At 37.5% G+C, this 14,115-nt stretch overlaps 6 protein-coding genes across 10 annotated transcripts; 3 read left to right on the top strand and 3 right to left on the bottom strand.

Moving 5' to 3' along the window:
• The first annotated feature begins 43 nt into the window (after positions 1-43).
• On the top strand, positions 44-1,259 carry LOC112452958. The gene is made up of 2 exons (XM_025013446.1): positions 44-574; positions 789-1,259. Exons 1-2 carry the CDS (start codon positions 533-535, stop codon positions 1,233-1,235), a joined length of 489 nt encoding a protein of 162 aa, XP_024869214.1. The 5' UTR covers positions 44-532; the 3' UTR covers positions 1,236-1,259.
• Positions 1,260-1,312: 53 nt separating this feature from the next.
• On the bottom strand, positions 1,313-4,243 carry LOC112452952 (beta-1,3-glucan-binding protein-like). The gene is made up of 8 exons (XM_025013432.1): positions 3,831-4,243; positions 3,341-3,568; positions 2,906-3,105; positions 2,686-2,819; positions 2,447-2,613; positions 2,044-2,375; positions 1,830-1,931; positions 1,313-1,725 (listed from the first exon to the last, which is right to left on the bottom strand). Exons 1-8 carry the CDS (start codon positions 3,970-3,972, stop codon positions 1,627-1,629), a joined length of 1,404 nt encoding a protein of 467 aa, XP_024869200.1. The 5' UTR covers positions 3,973-4,243; the 3' UTR covers positions 1,313-1,626.
• Positions 4,244-4,594: 351 nt separating this feature from the next.
• On the bottom strand, positions 4,595-8,767 carry LOC112452834 (3'(2'),5'-bisphosphate nucleotidase 1). 3 transcript variants are annotated; one of them, XM_025013252.1, is made up of 6 exons: positions 8,567-8,651; positions 6,538-6,588; positions 5,746-6,164; positions 5,365-5,593; positions 5,200-5,284; positions 4,595-5,089 (listed from the first exon to the last, which is right to left on the bottom strand). In XM_025013252.1, the coding sequence occupies exons 1-6, from the start codon at positions 8,590-8,592 to the stop codon at positions 4,832-4,834; spliced, it is 1,068 nt and encodes a 355-aa protein (XP_024869020.1). In that variant the 5' UTR covers positions 8,593-8,651; the 3' UTR covers positions 4,595-4,831. The 3 variants fall into 3 exon arrangements, with proteins under 3 accessions (XP_024869020.1, XP_024869028.1, XP_024869035.1); XM_025013260.1 differs by lacking the exon at positions 8,567-8,651 and adding an exon at positions 6,751-6,873; XM_025013267.1 differs by lacking the exon at positions 6,538-6,588 and having other exon boundaries at positions 8,567-8,767.
• LOC112452818 (dimethyladenosine transferase 2, mitochondrial) lies at positions 6,620-8,645 on the top strand. 2 transcript variants are annotated; one of them, XM_025013236.1, is made up of 5 exons: positions 6,620-6,779; positions 6,857-7,693; positions 7,786-8,138; positions 8,261-8,469; positions 8,554-8,645. In XM_025013236.1, exons 2-4 carry the CDS (start codon positions 6,869-6,871, stop codon positions 8,460-8,462), a joined length of 1,380 nt encoding a protein of 459 aa, XP_024869004.1. In that variant the 5' UTR covers positions 6,620-6,779; positions 6,857-6,868; the 3' UTR covers positions 8,463-8,469; positions 8,554-8,645. The 2 variants fall into 2 exon arrangements, with proteins under 2 accessions (XP_024869004.1, XP_024869010.1); XM_025013242.1 differs by having other exon boundaries at positions 6,624-6,726.
• A 53-nt stretch (positions 8,768-8,820) lies between the features above and the next one.
• Positions 8,821-10,260, top strand: LOC112452853. The gene is made up of 4 exons (XM_025013278.1): positions 8,821-8,959; positions 9,330-9,469; positions 9,539-9,985; positions 10,108-10,260. The coding sequence occupies exons 2-4, from the start codon at positions 9,353-9,355 to the stop codon at positions 10,123-10,125; spliced, it is 582 nt and encodes a 193-aa protein (XP_024869046.1). The 5' UTR covers positions 8,821-8,959; positions 9,330-9,352; the 3' UTR covers positions 10,126-10,260.
• Positions 10,261-10,672: 412 nt separating this feature from the next.
• LOC112453546 (transmembrane protein 179) lies at positions 10,673-14,114 on the bottom strand. 2 transcript variants are annotated; one of them, XM_025014352.1, is made up of 4 exons: positions 13,590-14,114; positions 13,389-13,515; positions 12,789-13,242; positions 10,673-11,845 (listed from the first exon to the last, which is right to left on the bottom strand). In XM_025014352.1, the coding sequence occupies exons 3-4, from the start codon at positions 12,896-12,898 to the stop codon at positions 11,290-11,292; spliced, it is 666 nt and encodes a 221-aa protein (XP_024870120.1). In that variant the 5' UTR covers positions 12,899-13,242; positions 13,389-13,515; positions 13,590-14,114; the 3' UTR covers positions 10,673-11,289. The 2 variants fall into 2 exon arrangements, with proteins under 2 accessions (XP_024870120.1, XP_024870113.1); XM_025014345.1 differs by having other exon boundaries at positions 13,495-14,114.
• Between the last annotated feature and the right edge of the window lies 1 nt (position 14,115).

Here is a 14,115-nt window from a genome sequence, read left to right as displayed (position 1 = left end):
TTATTACACAATAATATTATTACTAATAATTTATTAACACACCACTAAATTAAATTATTTTAGATGCTTCATGATACAATTTTTTCGCTCACCAAGGACCTCAAAATTCTTATCCGAACTCGATCAACTCAATTCCTCGTAAAATTTTGTGATTAAACCTACCAATATTCGGTTCCGATGCATGGCTCACTCGAGGAACAGTATCTCTACCGTCGCGGAATGACTACCCTATGAAACTTATTCAGTAATCCAATGTGCTTATACGAAAATGTTCGCCAGTGTATCGTAATACTGGCAGTGAAAGTAAAAACTCGATCGCGCGCTTAACGGCGCGCGAGAGTTTAAAAAGTTACATTGGATACTGTCCGTGAATGACAATCGGTTATTCACCGAATCGATACTTGATGCGAATCACGAATTTCCTATGGGGTACGGGAGAGGAGGGCATAAAAGCCGGACGGAATCCGAATGGAGCCAGTCGTTCATTATTTTCCGGTAGGTGCTTCCGCAATGAGCGCAATTTCAGCAAGTCATGCACGTTAATAAAGTACTTTTAACGATCATCCTTTGCGCGGTAAGTGATCTATATTAAGCATGTGTAAAGGCACCAATTCACTTGCTTCTCTGATTCAATTCAAGGAATTTTAATTTTACCCTGTAATTTTTATATTTTTTGTAAACAATCCTGCAAAATTTCAATTTAATTATGTATCAAACTGGATATGGAATTAGTCTGAATTTATTAAATTCCCTGTTAATGAAAACAGTAATATAATTGTCTTGAGTAGACAAACGCATGGTGCGGCGATCGAACGTTGACACGGAATGCCAAGACATTTGATTTGTCGTCGTTTGCGTGGCCGCAAGCATTGTTCAGCAATCGGCCCGATGTTTCAATTTTCCCAAACGTCTGGCCCAGTCGACCGCAGCTCCAGGAATGGGCCCAGAACGGTATCGCGGGTCTGTTACGTCTCGTGTCCGTAAGTACCGGAAAGGAACCGATGAGCATCGAGTTCAGACCCGAGGATGGACCACGTGCCGCGGGAACGTATCAACGGCGCTTTGGATATCGCGGAGAATGGCTCATTGAACAGTTGGGAAACGGTCTTGGTCCTGATATTCGACTGAACTGGCAACCTGTGCCTAATACATTTTTGATGCCACCTCTAGCTCCCTTTAGAAGTGGTAATAACTTGATCCGCAACAGCGCGAATGCACTCGAATACAATCGATAGAACTATAAACTATGTTAGCTTAAGTTAGTAGTAGAATAGCCAGAACTCTAAAATAAGTAATAATCATCAAGTACAAATCAGTCTGTGTTATTATTTATTTTGTGTATAATATGTGTGAGTTAAATGATCGTTAAGGCCGGAACACAATACAAAGGTACAGGCAATAGGAACAGGGAATAGCAACGGAATGCATTAATACACGGCTTCTGATAGGTTGAAAATCTACATTCTGTTGCTATTTCCTATTCCTATTACCTGTACCTTTGTATTGTGTTCCGGCCTTTATTGATAAACGTACGTGTTTGCAAGAAAGACACGCGTATAAAATATAAGATAATAAAAATATACGTAGTTGTACGGATATTTTATCGTTTCACGGAGACGAAAGTATTTACAGTGCCCACACTTTCACATAATCCACTTGAAGCGCTGTTCTTGTGTCCCATGTGGGATGCCACTTATTTTTTGCATGATAGAATTTTTTCAATGCCTGTAAAGAACAATGTATTGATTGCACTTATTTGTCAAAATCTCTTACATATTTAGCTCTAAAAGTTTCTTAAGAAATTTAATCTTAAATATTCAGTGACATACGAAGGCTTCGACATTTCGCCAAGGTTTGACATATCCGCTGCTCGTGACATGGTCTTGAAATTCGTGACTGCCTCCGACAGCTACGCCCAAAGTCAAATACGACTGCGCAATAAATGATATCAAATCTTCAGCATTTGTTACAAGATTTAGTAAAACTGTGCAAATGGTACAAGAGTCTCTGTTAACGAAGAAAAATATAATATAATTTCAATACCGATTTTCCAAACGACCCGTCGACGGGTTGCTCGCCGTACTGCACTCCGTCAACCTTTACTACAATGAGGCCGCTTTTCCATTCGATCTCGAAGATATGGAAATCATCCGACCAGGTTTTGCCCGACTGCCTCTTGGGTAGCGTCATGCGATTATTACTCTGCGCGTTACTCTCACTTAAGGATACGGTCAGTCCACCCGCGGCCAATATGTGACCACTGACAGTCTCACCCTCGGGAGTCCTTAACTCTTCGTTGCCCACCGAGGAAGCAATCCTGATCTCGTGATGCAGTCCCAATTGCCACGTATTCTCGGCACTCTCTAGTGTTATTACTACAAAACGCGAACTTACAACGATCAAAATTGCAAGAAGAATCGATGGGAAAAAGTTGCGATAAACTTACCAGGATACACCCAATCGCCATGTGGCAATTTGGCTCTTATTTCGACACGCCCGAAAAGAAACTCAAATTTTCCCTTTGTATTAATACGTCCAGAGATTACAGGAGGCAAGATGTATGAGCCAGCGCCTACGCGGTAGCACTCCGGTGTACTAATTTCGCCTGTGCAACTGAAAAAAGAAATATAATTAAGTTTGACTTTAATCTCTCTTTTATTTTCTTAATTCATATTATCCGCATACCTTTCTATTTCTAATGTTCCACGTGATGCAAAGTCCGTGCCGTATTTACTATTAAGCAGGATCGGTTTAATGCGCAACCGTCCATCGCTCACATCCGTTACTTCATCGGTCATATAGACGACAAATTCATCATCCTAGCATCAAAAATAGCATAACAGTTTAATGAAAACCGTTTTTTTATTTTATTTTATATAAATGGACACTTGTCGGCGATACGTACCGGCGGGCCGGCAAAACGATTCAACGGATTCCATTTTGTGGCATTGAGATTATCGAAGTTGTCCTCAAAGATGAGCTGACGTGGACAGGCTTGTCGTCGGTTGCCGTTCTCGAAGACCCATGTGGTCGATGCTGTCGTGCAATTCTGCGAACTTTCAACTTCGTTGCCAATGTGCAGAGTGCCATCGTAATTGTAAAAATCTAAAAATAAAAGTTTCAAGGATTATAACAAGGGAAAAAATCGCGGACAATTGCATATTGTATCTAATAAATAATCGCTCTTTTGATAAATCAAATTAAATCATAAATAGATGATAGTAAAGATTGCATCGTTAAATTACTTAAAAATCAAGGTCATCTAAGGTGACCTCCTCCATCTACACAATTACCCCGAAGATTAATCATCAGCCTTAAATAATATTTACATATAACTTACCGATAACCCGATACGATTGATCAACCAAATTGTAACCAAGACCTTGATATACAACGTGAATCCAATAATAGATAATATCATCTCTCTGTAATTGAGTGCGCCGGTCTTCGTAAGTCCATCGTCCATTACGAACTTTGAGAATGTCTTTCGCGATATGTCCCGCTTCTAAGCCATCAAAATCTTCATTGAATTTTACATGGAAAGCCACTAATGTAATTCCATGCTCATCTATAGGAAAAGAATGTTATTCCGATTAAACGCAATCCTACAATTTCGATTATAATATATATAATTTATTTGTTAAACTGATATGACATATGCATTAGTGTCTCAAAACAGTCGTAATTTAAATTACAGATTCTTCAAAACAAATTTACAGAAATATCTGTATCTATCTGCAATATTTTAGTTCAATTATTTTATTTGTTAAGTACCAAATGCCCTATGTATATAAATATACTATTTAATAAATGAAATTTTATTATCTTACCAGGAATAGATACGCGTAGTCCCGTGGGATGAAGTGGCTGCACTGTAGCCGGTGGAGGCTGATAAGCGGCATAATTCTCACAAATATTTACGAGAAATATCGTCAAGAGAAACAATTTTGCGAATAGAAAATGTTTTGCCATTTCTACTGAATTGCCGTCTCGAAATTGTTTTCTTAATAAGTCTCCTTATCTTCTTCGAATTTCTGTCTCTTGCGTCAGCTCTTTGAATTTGATCTCTCGCTTTTTTTCGTTCCTTTATCTTTCTCACTCTTTTAATATACACACGATTTCTGAAGGACAACCAGTCTGTTTAATAGCGAGACAAGCAAAGATCCAATCGGAATATATACCGATTTACTAAGCTGGATGATGCGCGACGCGTAGTCGCGCACTAACTTGCCGAGACTTCTTACAGAGCCTTTTACTCTCCCTTCTACTTAAATACCTTGACGGAAAACCGGAATTTACCGGTTGCTGTATAGTGTATCAGTGTATTGACCGTGAACATTTTTCTTCGTTTATTGCCTTACATGCCGTTTATTTAATCTATTAACGCCCCTTTGAACCGTGAATTTGATAATATTGTTAGACTTTCTTTCCTTATGCTGTCTTTCCTTATGTAAAATGTTATGCTTCGATATTTTTAATTCAGTGTAATAACATTAATTTCGTAACTGAATTATTTTTTACCATTGTAAAAGATAAATATAATAAAAAAGCTTTGACAAAGTAGGAGTGAAATAATAAATTCATTTACCTAAAATTCTTTTTTATGTATGTATTATACAATTTTATTTCAAGCTTGTTTCGAGATTAACAGCCACCTTCACATTTTTCTTTATAAATCAGAATTTTGTTAAAACAAAGTATCGAAAAATATATAACTGTACGGAATGTTTATATGATACTTAGAGGATTATTAAAATTTTCTTTTATTTAAGTAAATTATTAAATATCATTAGACGATGTCAATTTAAAAATTATTGACTATGCAGGTCACCTATTGCAACTTTTGTTTTACTTCATCAGGTATACGACTTAAATACCACTGATGCGGTTGGCCAGGCGCCGTAGCCAGTATCCCTCTCATATTTACATACGTCGTTTCCCGATTATAAGAATAGCGTTCACCATGAAGATCGGTCAAAACGCCACCGATTGCATGAAGAATGGCTTCGGGCGCGCAAGTGTCCCATCTCTTGCACCCGCGACTAGCAAACACGTACGCGTGAGCCTTTCCTTCTAACAGAAGAATTACCTGCGAATAGACACGCGATATTTAGATTTTATTAATGAAGAATATGTTTCGAACAATTCGAAAATCATATCTGATCAACGAGAATCATGAATAGTCGCTTGTGCAATTACCTTGTGCCCAGCACCACCAACGCGTGTCACCTCGTCAGGTTCCAACGATTTTATGGCGCTTTGGACAATACTGTCGGAATGTGACCTGAGGAACAAGCAAAACGATATATTCAACAGAATAAATTATCGAAGTACAATTTAACAAATGTTAAAATTGCTCGCTACCGAGTAGTCGCGATTATCCTCCTCCCCTCCGGAGGTGACTTCGGCGTAAATCCCCCGAATCCCGCGCCGTCAATACCCCATAATGTACGACCGTTCTCAATAAACGTGCCGCTTTCGTCGTTCTTGTAATAAGGCTGATGTATCACGCCTCCGATTGCCGTTTTGCCGATTGCCACGCCGACCAATACCGTAACATGCTCCACCAGTCCTTGCGTGTACTCCGTCGTACCTGCAATGCAAATTCTTTGATAAATAAAAGTTGGACTTGTACTCTTAGATATTTGTGATATGCAATAATGTACATTCCGAGCAAAACAGAAGCGCGAGGGTGCCTTATATTTATCACGCAGGATTTTTACGTTCACGTTAAGTCATCAGTACCATCTAGAGGGTCTACCCAGACGCACACGTCCTTAGGATTAACATCCTCCAAGTGAGCCGGCAGTTTCAATTGCAACACCTCTTGATCCGCTTCTGTGATGATCCATTCCGAAGGCACCTCGCAGCTGGACGGTTCCTCCTCACCGATAATCGTGATGTTTGGAAATTGTCGACTGAGCGAAGTTATGATACATCGTTGGGCGCAACGATCCGCCTCCGTTTGCAAATCGTTCTTGCCCTTTTCCACAATATTTAATCCGCCTTTGTTCAAAACATCTCGAATTATTTTACCGGCTTGTACCGTGGCGGATACAGAGGATGCCACTATGCGTGTTAACAAGGCAGCGCTTTGAGCCATTCTATGATTCCGTGTAGAAGTGGCAATAATGTGTGATATCACTGACAAACTATCCTCGTTTCTGGAAAAACCCAAAGATAATATCTAAAAAGTATACATCTTTCATACACACGTATATATATCATTCACAGTAAAAGCTAATTATAAAAAGTAATATTTAATAACAATCTGATGCGACAAAATAAAAAATTCTAGTTTTATATAGCTCAAATATTTTGTCTCTACATAAAATATGATATAATAATTATTATTATATAAACTGCCACAAGTTCTGGATTAAAATACTATCCCATGCTTTAAAAAAAAAAAAAAAACATAACCTGCAAGATTAATATTATGAATTTATAATTGTAGAATATACAATATATGTGATACTTGAAATTTGTAGCTTATATATCTACTTTATGCGCATTGTACATTTGTTAATTACTTACAATTGTCTCAGAATGACGAGCAGAAAACGCCGTGTAGCATATATTAATGCGCTAAAAAGTGAGATTAGGTTAGATTAGGTTAAGTTTGCTTATAAACAGTAACACGTGTAGAGGCATTTTGACTGTGAATTTGATTAGAAAGAAGACACGAAACGTCGAAAGAAATCTATCAGTCTGTTGAGAAATTCGGTGAGATTATTTGAGGAAACTTACTTGAAAGAGAAAAGAAAGTTACATTAGAGGTTCAAGAGGTTTTCATGATTGCTTTTGTATTTGCACACTGGTCTCGAAGGTTGCTCTCTATTTTTCTTTTGTACAGATCGGATATAAAATGTTGCACAAAAGCGTTTTGCCGGTTATAACTTCCTGGTTATCGAGAAGAAATAGGCACATCGCAAGTGCATATTGCTCAACATTGACCACTGACAGCTCACCCGCACATCAGAAAGAAGCTATTAATACCGCGGAGACGAAGGGGCTGATTGAAAAAACAGGATTGTCAAAAGTGAAGAAGAAGAAGAAAACCATAGAAAAGCAATTGAAATATATACAATCTATATTGCAGGATAAAGAAACGTTGGACATTATTAATTATATACGGAAAGTCAATCCAGATATAATTGATATTATTCAATCAATGAAGTGCACGTTAAAAAAGGGGGATACAAATATATTACATCTGATTGACAAAGATACCGCCGCGAAGTATGTCTCTTTGATAAAAAATGATCTCTCGAGAAACATGTGTTACGTTGCCGAATTGAATTCTGGTTTTGGCATATTAACGAGAGAACTGTTGAAAGCTGGCGTACCGCTGATTCACATGTACGAAGGAAATCAAAAATTACACCAAGTACTGGAAACGATCTCTGCAAAATATCCTGGAAAATTGAATCTAATCTCTTCTAAACATTCCAATCTCTTTGGAATAACAAGAGCGTTTTATGATGACAAAATTACTGACGGACAATATCAAGATAGTTTCAAAGCGATAGAAAGCAAAAATTGGGAAGATGAAACTTACATGCAAGTAATAGGTGCAACAGATAGTAAATACTTATTTACGTTTATTATACACAGTTTAGTCTTTCGCAACGGTTTCATGTACCATGGAAGGCCTATTTTTTACATCGCGATACTTCCATCCCTGTGGCACGTTAGTATATCGGTCTTTCTTTTTTTCTAAGTATCTTGGAAGAGTATTTTTGATAAACACATCATTAATATTTGGTTTTAATTATGTTTTAGAGATATAATACCTGTACCAGTAACAGTAATTACAAATTATACACCTATACAAAGGTGATGTTCAAATTAATGTTTACGTGCGAACTACTGGGAACACTGAATAGAAAGGCTTTTATACCTTGGCCAAAAAAGAAACGTCAATCTACGTATAATGTATCTTGGCCAAAAAAGAAACGTCAATCTATGAATAATGCACTATCGATAAAACAAGATTACGAACAAATTTATGTGATAAAACTTGAGCCTAAAGCTGACCTTTACTCAGAATTGTCACGAAAAGATTGGGTGACATTTTCTTATTTTGTGAAGCATCATCTGCAAAAACGCCGTACCAGAGTGATACCCGCATTAGAGTGAGTATGATGAAAAATCTATATATGGTTTCTCCAGCAAATATTTTTCTCTTACAAATAATTTCAAATATATATCTCTCTTTACTTTACAAATTACATTATATTGTTCTGTCTGTCTCTAGAAAATGGGTGCCAGACTGTGGAATTAGACTAATAGCCAAAGATTATACGATATATACGCAATTTGGAGACTTAACGCCAATACAAATTCTGGAACTCTTTAAAGAATTCAAATCTTGGCCAGAATACAAAGAGAGTTATTTCATAGGTTCTATGAACAATTCTTTAGGTGCACATAATGAAATGGAATTTTTAAACGAATAATTCTGTAGTACGTTTCTTGTATTATAAATATATGATTATATATAAGGAAACCTTTCAACATTTCAATATTTTTAAAAAATTTGCGTTTTAGCGTTGCTCCTTACCATCTTATTGTGAGCGATTTAATCATCTCGAATTACAGTTGCAAACCATATTTTGTCAGAATTATAATCGATTTCTCTCTTCCTTCTCTTCTCAATTCCTATATACATACGTAAGCGGCTTTCTCGAAGATCAACACACACGCTTATGCATTGGTGAAGATTATCGCTCTGGTCAGTATACTCTTTCATTTCCTTTTGTTTGACAGTGGTTAGCCTTGAAACATCATAGTCACCGTTACACCGGCTCAGTGTAATTGCGCGTATGCATTCGAGAGAATCTTAGAGAACATCTCCCTCAAGTTCACAAGTTCTCGGTTATTAGTTATTAACACGTGTGTGATATTCCTATTTTTTCTTTCTTTATCAGAAAAGGACAGCGTATTGCTAAGAACTGTAAGGAAAACATTCATCTTAACATTAAAAGTATCAATTAGATCCAGAGTGTAGCTATTAGTGCATAATTATATCACTAATGACTGTTCAGATTATAATGGGCGGTTTCTTTAGAGCGTGTATATATATATATATATCTCGCTGTTTTATCTCTCTTTTAGTTTGCCATTGAAAGTGCTCGGAAGCAGATGGAAATGTTTAACGTTTATACTATCTTGTCATTATTATCTAACCAGTTACTAGTGATATATTTGTTCATATTACATTCTAGCTTTAATTGACCTTTATACTCGGTGTCGCACGTACATATTAAAAAGTCTTTCCTATTTTCTCCATCTGTACCACGTTTATAAATATATAATTTTCTCAGCGACTCGATCTCCAATAGTGAGGATGAAGTATTTGTACATCGGTTTTATGTTTTTCGCATACAACTATGTGATATGGGGTCAGGATTTATCATTTCCAACTGATGAGGAAACTTCCCACGTCAGCGGTGGCAACTCCACGGTAATACAAATATTAATATAAGATTATACAAGAAGCTAATTTTCTTTTCTTATATAATCATCCTTGCAGATGATAACGGAACGTCTACCCGTATCAATACCGGATAGTTGCCCGAAAGACATGCTTCTCTACCCGGGAGACGGTGCGAAGGATTCCTGGGTGTGCGATTGTAGATCTCGATTCTTGTACTTTCCGTTGAACAATTCCTGCCACGAAGCCTATAGACAAGGTCCTTGTCCGCCAAAAAATTATGTCATTCTTCCTGAGGACGAGGCGGTTCCTCGTTGCGTGGAGAATCCTTGCTTGGAAGATGGCGTGGTACCGTATAACGGTACATGCTATCCACTTAGAACAATAGGCGGTCCGTGTGCGCCCGATGGGGTAATAGGTGTAAACGAAACTAACTTTCAATTGGAATGCGTACAAACAGCCATTGCACCTTTCATAATAATTGATGTTCCCCCAAGAAAGTGTCCGCCAGGCAGCCGTAGAAGCACACTCGGAGAGTGCAAAAAAGTATGAACACATAAGTATCTTGATCCAGTTTGCCGCATGCTATTTCCATACCTTAAATACATTTTATATGATTCAACACGTGAGATACGTTACAATAATTTTATATACGCTCAATTTTCCAGGTTAAAAAAAGAGGTTAGAATAATAAAGAAAAAAAACGTCAGGCTGCATCAGGATAACTTCGATATATGTATTCTGTATTGTAATTTATATACAAAATTATACTCGCGCTTTATAATAGATATACTTAAAGAGCATTAAATAACAAAATGTAAGCATCGTACAACAAATATCTTTCATTTTATATTCTTAATTTTTATAATCTGGGATCTATTATAAATTACATACATATATATATAGTGTGTGTACACAGAGAGAGAATTTTCTCTTAGAATTCACCCTCAAAATCATGGTAGTTGTGGAACAAAATGTAGTACGAAGAATTCTATGTGAGTTATTCTGATTAATATCTACCATAATAAAAAATATTAATATCTATTACATCAAAATATAAAATATGTTTAATTAATTTTACTAAAATATATCTAGAAAATTTCAAGAATTTTTCAATAATAATCTGCTTGGTAATTTTTATCACGTTGCGCGTTGTTTGTAAAATGTCTTTTGTATATTTCAAAAATTCCTTGGTTGCCAAGTTGTCCCAAGTTTGTAGTAAATTTAACAGTAAAATATAACAAAAAATTCTCACTGTGCATACGTATGTATGTATGTATATATAATAGAATCAGGAAAATATAAAAGATGCGATTATTAACTTCCATTACTTAATTTACTTATTATATTCCTATATTTATACTTATATCTGTTTATTATACTTGGAAATATATTGACTATATTGTAATATATACATTGTTAACACGATCTTTATACAAGTCTTATATACCTAAACCTAGAAAAATCCGATTAAATAACGATATATGCCGAGGCTTTCGAAGAACTTTTCTTCAATTGTAAACAAGAACTGTAATATTATTTGTGATGTTCTAAAAATATTTTACAGTATGTTGATCTCTCAATAAAAAGATTGCTACTATTTTTGTGAAATCGATTGGCTCTGAACACAGAATAGTACACATTACATCGATATAATGCTCGCAGTGACTCTGTGCGTTTTGAAGGTAACGAAAAATTTCGTATATAATGTAACTATTCACGCAAATATATATGTTCTTTGAGAATTTATATATCTCGTTCGTCTTTACAACGTAGCACAACGTATTATTATGCACATGTTATTATCAAACTTACCCTGAGAAACAAAATGTTAGGCTATCAAAACTTTTTTAACTCGGCTCCTGCTGCTGATTGCTCGTGGTAGCTTCTATTAATCTTTGCCTTTCTCTATACATGGAAACTTTCATATTCTCTAACTGATGGTACCTCAACAGTTTCAAGACAGCGAAAACCGACAAACCGACCCAAATTGACAGGCTACTCCAAATGCCAAATTGGGCGGCGCCAAGTTCGATATGGAAACCTGACGTGTCGATACCGTCAGCCTTGTCAATATCATTTCCAGCCGCTAGTTCGCACGACGGGAACCTCTTGGTCATACATTGGCACCACGTCATGAAACCTAAAGTTACGATAATCGCCGCGATCAAGGTGACGGTGGTGAGAATGACGGAAGTCACAACGTCCACAAACGCAGAGAGAAACGAGCTGTCCTCGCTACGATACATGAACAGGGACAACCGGTAGATCTGTATCGACGACGTTACGAGGAGGATCAGACCTACGAATATTGTGTAATTACAGTACGCCTGCGACGCCCAGTTTACCACAATCTGGCCATCCGACTCCTGCCAGACACCGGTCGAAAACAAAAGACAGTGTCCCCTGGAAAATGAAGGAAACAAAATAAGCTTCGTAGGGCGTAACAGAGAACGTCATGATTATCACAATGTTGAATGCGGTCTTGTCATAGTTGGGAAGTAACGTGTTACCGTTAGAAGTCACTTTTTTTCCAGATTTTTCGAGATCTATTAAATGTCAGATCCAAAGAAAGTCTCCCAATGAGCAATAAACTCTTTATTATTCCAAGTAGTGCTTTGTTAGAGCGCTTATTCAGCGTTGGAAGTTCCATATTAACAAAACAAAGAATGTGTTCTCGATATGTCTTCTCAATGATACGATGGAGCATCTACTAAAAGTTAACCCTAGCTCGGCACACTCCGATCCAGTGGACCGCTCAACGTTTTTCAGTTTTCTAATTTTCACATATCAACATAATTTTCTAGTTTCCAATAAGTTCAGTTTAAATTCAAATAATTTTCTTGATCTGATATTATCATAAACGTCTTATTCAAAGTCTGTATTACCAATTTTTCTACAGTACAAGCTTGAAAATATTACGTAGAATGAAAATGACAATGCGACAAAGCAGTCTCATGGACTGGAGTACGGCGAATTAAGGATTCGAAAATAAGTGTGGCTAGCTAGGGTTAATAAAGCTGATCTACGGACTACGGATCAGCACCTATTGAAAGTTAATAAAGAATTTTAGTAAAATTTAATAAGTTCATTTTTTTTAAACCATTAAAATCGTAACTTTCTATCTTTAACTTATCTTCAACAAATAGACGTACGGTTGGACTTGGTTAAATTTAGTTTTTCGTTTAAATTAAATAAAGTAACGAAAATAGTAACGATAACGGTAACGGAGTTACTTTTCAAAATTAATAACGATAATGGGACCGGGTTATTTTTTTAAATTGGTAACGAGCGACTTTGAAAAAGTTACTTTAAAAAGGTAACTTCTTTCCCAATCCTGGGACCTTACCTAAACTCATCTTGATGCAGACTCATAGGCACGATGATGCAGAGCGACAGGATAAGGGCTACGACGTAGCCCGCTATTTGGCTGAGCAGCAAGATATTTGACAGTGCCATTACCTCCAGGTCTTACGTACGGGACGATCGAACGAGACTATCTCACGGTCTCACGGTCCAACGTACCGACGAAATCATACGCGATTACGATGAAAGCCGAAATCCATGGATCCCGTCTGCCTTATTGACACTATTGACAGATCCCTCGAGTCGGCGGCGAGAGCGTAGCGTACTCGCGCTTGTCAAAATAATCCGTGATCCGTGGACGTGAGCGCAGACGCTCTGCTGATCTCCGCCGCCGCCGCCGGCGCCGCCGCGGTCACGGCGTGACGTCAGCGACGAATGTCAATGCACAGCTGAGAGATACTACGCATGCGCAGTAGAGCAAGCACTAGCAGCCGCTTCTAATCGTGTATGTACGCATATGATATATATATATATAAGTACATAAAATGAAATTTATGTGATTTTATGTACTTAATAATTAATAATTGAGCAAACAAATTTCGAAGGCAAACTTGATCTCGAAAAGAAAATTAAGGAAACTCACGAATATAATGAAATATATTTGGTCTGATAAATAAGTCTTTGTAGAACAACTGGAAAACATAAAGCATGCAGACAAAGACTTGAGGCAGGAACTCCATTTTTCATACCGATCAGCGCCTACGCACTTTCTATGGGACAAATTCTTGCATCAATAGATTATAATGATCTCTGCGAGCACGTATTTTCTCCGAAAAATTATTACATTTAAAAAAAAAAAAACGTTGGCATCCACGCGCAGGATGGTAAAGGTTAAATAATCCGATCAGCATAATTAGACGCACGTGTGCTCGACGTGCGCGAACACCTGTATCGGAAGCAGCACCTCGACGCAGGTGGAGTAAAGGAGCACGTAATATTGAATGTTGAATTTTTTCACCCAACGATCACGACGCACGACGGTATCTAGACGCGAGACGCGACGCGTGCACTCGGACTCGGAGCTCGGAGGTCGGGAAAAATCGCTGCAACTAGCTCACCGTATATATGTCAGTGAACTAGCTGCAACTTGATGCATTTTCCGTCTGGTATGTGTGTACTACATAACTACAATATACTACGCTGCGCTACGTTCTCATAGGAGGACGGCTATCAAATAAGAACGAACGAGCACGAACGAAAGGAAGGAAGAGGAAGAGGAGGAGCAAGGAGGCTTGAGGGGGAGGAACATCGCGACGCCTGGTGTGCGACGGAAACATCGAGGCCCGAGGCCCGAGGCCCGAGGAATCGTC

This window comes from Temnothorax curvispinosus, unplaced genomic scaffold (assembly GCF_003070985.1).
Source record: "Temnothorax curvispinosus isolate PA1 unplaced genomic scaffold, ASM307098v1 QBEX01000305.1, whole genome shotgun sequence".
Classification (NCBI taxonomy): domain Eukaryota; kingdom Metazoa; phylum Arthropoda; class Insecta; order Hymenoptera; family Formicidae; genus Temnothorax; species Temnothorax curvispinosus.
The sequence above is the reverse complement of the archived record's forward strand: the minus strand, read 5'-3'. Positions and strand labels throughout refer to the sequence as shown.